A 3,094-nucleotide genomic window follows, 5' to 3' on the forward strand; every position below is an offset into this window, starting at 1 on the left:
TTGAGCCACCACCAAGCCCCACTGCTAGAGAGCAAGCCTCCCGCGGCCTCTGCCCTCTGAGGAACAGGTACACTCCTGCACCCTTCCCCTGGAACCTCAGAAGGAAAGCAAGGAGTAAGCCACACGAATTTCAAAGAATAAGGCCACCAGGTCTGCTGCAGCCTGAGCTACAGCATGGAGGTTTTATTCAACAGGAGGAGATCTGGATGAGGAGGGAAAGAGCAGCTGACTCAGCTCACAGCCCAGACTAGCCAGGCTAGAACACAGCCTGACAGGCAGTGATCTCTATACCTCCCCACGTCAGAGCCAGTGGAAGTAGTTGGAACAATCATGAGCAACCAGGTTCCAGGCTTCGTCAAAGGCCTCCACGACAGCCGGCTCCAGGGGCCCTTCTTCAACACAGGCCAAGTTCTGCTCCAATTGCTCCAGACTGGACATGCCCAGAATGACCGCATCCCCATGGGCGCCCTGCAAGGGACATACAGAGTCCAGCACACATCTGCCAACCCATCGACTCATCACCCGCCCCTCCTGCCCGTCGGTTGTTGATATTTGGGATCTGTTTTCACTTGAGTACTGCTTCTAGGAGAAATGACTACTGCCTCCAAACAGCCAAGGTCTGCCGGGCTCCTCTGCCCTGCAGGACAGTTTGGGAAAAACTTAGCTTGATGCCTCACGTTTACCAAGAACTAAAGGGGCAACATTACCCCAGAATGCCCCCACTGGAGAAGGGGGTTAAGGAGAGGAAGTGGGGACAGCAGACAGAAAGGGATGCTCCCAGGGACACAGAATTGAGTTCTCTCCAGAGAGAGTGCTGGAAAGCATATAATAAAGAATTTCGTTTTTAATGTTCTTTTCAGAGCCAAATCTATGCTGATTTCCTACACCATGGAGCTGTGGGACTTTAGTAGGTAAACCAGTTCTCATCTGGAGAACCAATTTCTCAGTATGGAAACGGAGATCATGGGAGGCTTAACCATTAGGAGCAGTTTCTGCTCTTGAAAACAACCTGGATTTGGTTCTCAGCACCCACTTGGTTCTGGCTTTAACTCCAATTCCAGGGATGGTGCCAGCTTTTCTGGCTTCTGCTGGTACTATAAGTGCATATCACCGGGGGCTGAGAGATGGCTCAGAGGTTAAGAGCACTGACTGTTCTTCCAAAGATCCTGAGTTCAATTCCCAGCAACCACATGGTGGCTCACAACCATCTGTAATGAGGTCTGGTGCCCTCTTCTGGCCTGCAGACGTACACACAGACAGAATATTGTATACATAATAAATAAATAAATATTTTAAAAAAAAGACTAGATCTTTAAGAAAAACAATCCAGATGACTAGACTTCACACAGTCTTTGCAACACAGAGAAGTAAGCTAGCTCTACCACGTGTCACCAGTCTGGGAGAAGCTGGGCCAGAGAAGATGGAGTCTCCAGGGGAATTCAACCGTGCCCCCCCCATCCTACTTCACAGCAGAGGCTAAACCACCAGGACCCCCTGGACTACCTTGAGCTGTGAGTGATGGTACATCCACCGCAAGGCGGCCGAGGTCATACTGGGGGTGCTGGTGCCATAGCTGGATTTCAGAGCCTTCTCCACCAGAGCGATGCCCTTGAAGTATTCATCCTTCCAGTACCTGAATGAGTGGGGGACAGTGACATGGGGGTCAGTTTCTCAGGGGTCACTAGAGGGTGACCTAACCCCTGCATCCCTGAGGTGGCTTCTGTCCTCAGGCAGAGCTCTGCCTCTTCAGTGTTTGAACACAGAGGTCTCCAAGGCCACTCATAGGTCAGCGAGAGACACAGAGGACAAGAATCTGGTATTTTAAATGCTTGTCAAATGTTAACAATTCAGCTCCCTAAGTGAGGACTCTCAGCTGCCACAACACACTTGGGAGCCCTGGGTCACACAGGCTAAAGTCCTGGGCACCAGTCTGGCTTCTGTGGTTGCCTCCCTTCCCTGCACTCACTGGTCTACTTCCTGAGGGAGGAACACTCTCCCTGCAGTGTGTCTTAGAAACATGGTCAGAAGAGAAGCTGATTGCGCTGGGATCTGACAGTGTGTGAAATGCCTTCAGAACCACTGATCAAGGCAGTGGTTTGTAATCCAGGCAGAAGGATCACAGACTGTTAGTGGTGCAGGGGTTCTTTGTGGTTGCCATTTTGTCCTGAGATGCTGAGCATCAAATGCAAGGCGTCCTCACACCCAACCTTTGCGTGCTACCAGTGAGCAGCACACTCCCTACAGATCAGGCTTGAATCAAGCCGGGTGCACAGTAAGGCTACCGCAGATGGCTCACTGCTTTTACCTCTGATATTTTCCACAATCCTGCAGGAGCCTCATGCAGGAAGTGTGACAAACAGAGAATACAAACAGTAAGTGTATCAGTCTGTGCTCATCAACCTTGGAGACGTGACAACTGAGGTGCTAGATGGGAAAGGATTGTAAGTGTTCTACACAGTGGCTGGCCATGGGGACACACACACCTAATCCCCACATGTCAGGAGGCTTAGTCAGGAGCATCACAAGTTGTACATTGTACTGGGTCAAATCAAGCTCAAAAAAATGTCACTTGGGAAAAAAGATTGAATCGTTGATATTTTTTCAATTTTTTTCCCTATTTTTGTAGTGCTGGGAATCAAAGCCAGAGCTTTGAGCACTCCATCCCCAGGCAATAGGCAGGTCTTACACTTGTAATCTTTCTGCCTCAGTTTCCCCAGTCAGATACATTTTTAGGTACTTAAAATTTGAAGCAGAGCATCGTGAAAGTCATTAGGAATGCTAGCTCATTGTCAAGTAGTGGTGGTACAAACCAATAATCCCAGCAAGCAGGGGACAGAGGCAGGCAGATCTCTAAGGTGAAGAGCAATCTGATCAAAAGGGTGAGTTCCAGGACAACCAGTGCTCTACACACACACACACACACACACACACACACACACACACACACACAACCCTGTGTGGAGGAAACAAAAACAAATATCCTAGATCTTTATGTGAAGGCAGGAGGATCAGGAGTTCAAGGTCAGCCTCAGCTACAGAGCAAATTAGAGGCCAGCTGGGATACACAGGATTCTGACTCAAAGAAATAAACAAA

General features: G+C 49.4%; 1 protein-coding gene across 1 annotated transcript in view; it reads right to left on the reverse strand.

Moving 5' to 3' along the window:
• Positions 1–184: 184 nt before the first annotated feature.
• Positions 185–3,094, reverse strand: part of LOC101989091 (aflatoxin B1 aldehyde reductase member 3-like) — a 7,525-nt gene continuing 4,615 nt past the window's right edge. Inside the window, exons 5-7 of the mRNA XM_013348301.2 lie at positions 1,967–1,977; positions 1,504–1,633; positions 185–468 (exon numbers count right to left, since the gene is read on the reverse strand). Of these exons, the coding sequence (XP_013203755.1) occupies positions 301–468; positions 1,504–1,633; positions 1,967–1,977 (309 nt within the window). The 3' untranslated portion in view covers positions 185–300. The remainder of the gene's footprint in view (positions 469–1,503; positions 1,634–1,966; positions 1,978–3,094) is intronic.

This window comes from Microtus ochrogaster, chromosome 10 (genome assembly GCF_000317375.1).
Source record: "Microtus ochrogaster isolate Prairie Vole_2 chromosome 10, MicOch1.0, whole genome shotgun sequence".
Lineage (NCBI taxonomy): Eukaryota > Metazoa > Chordata > Mammalia > Rodentia > Cricetidae > Microtus > Microtus ochrogaster.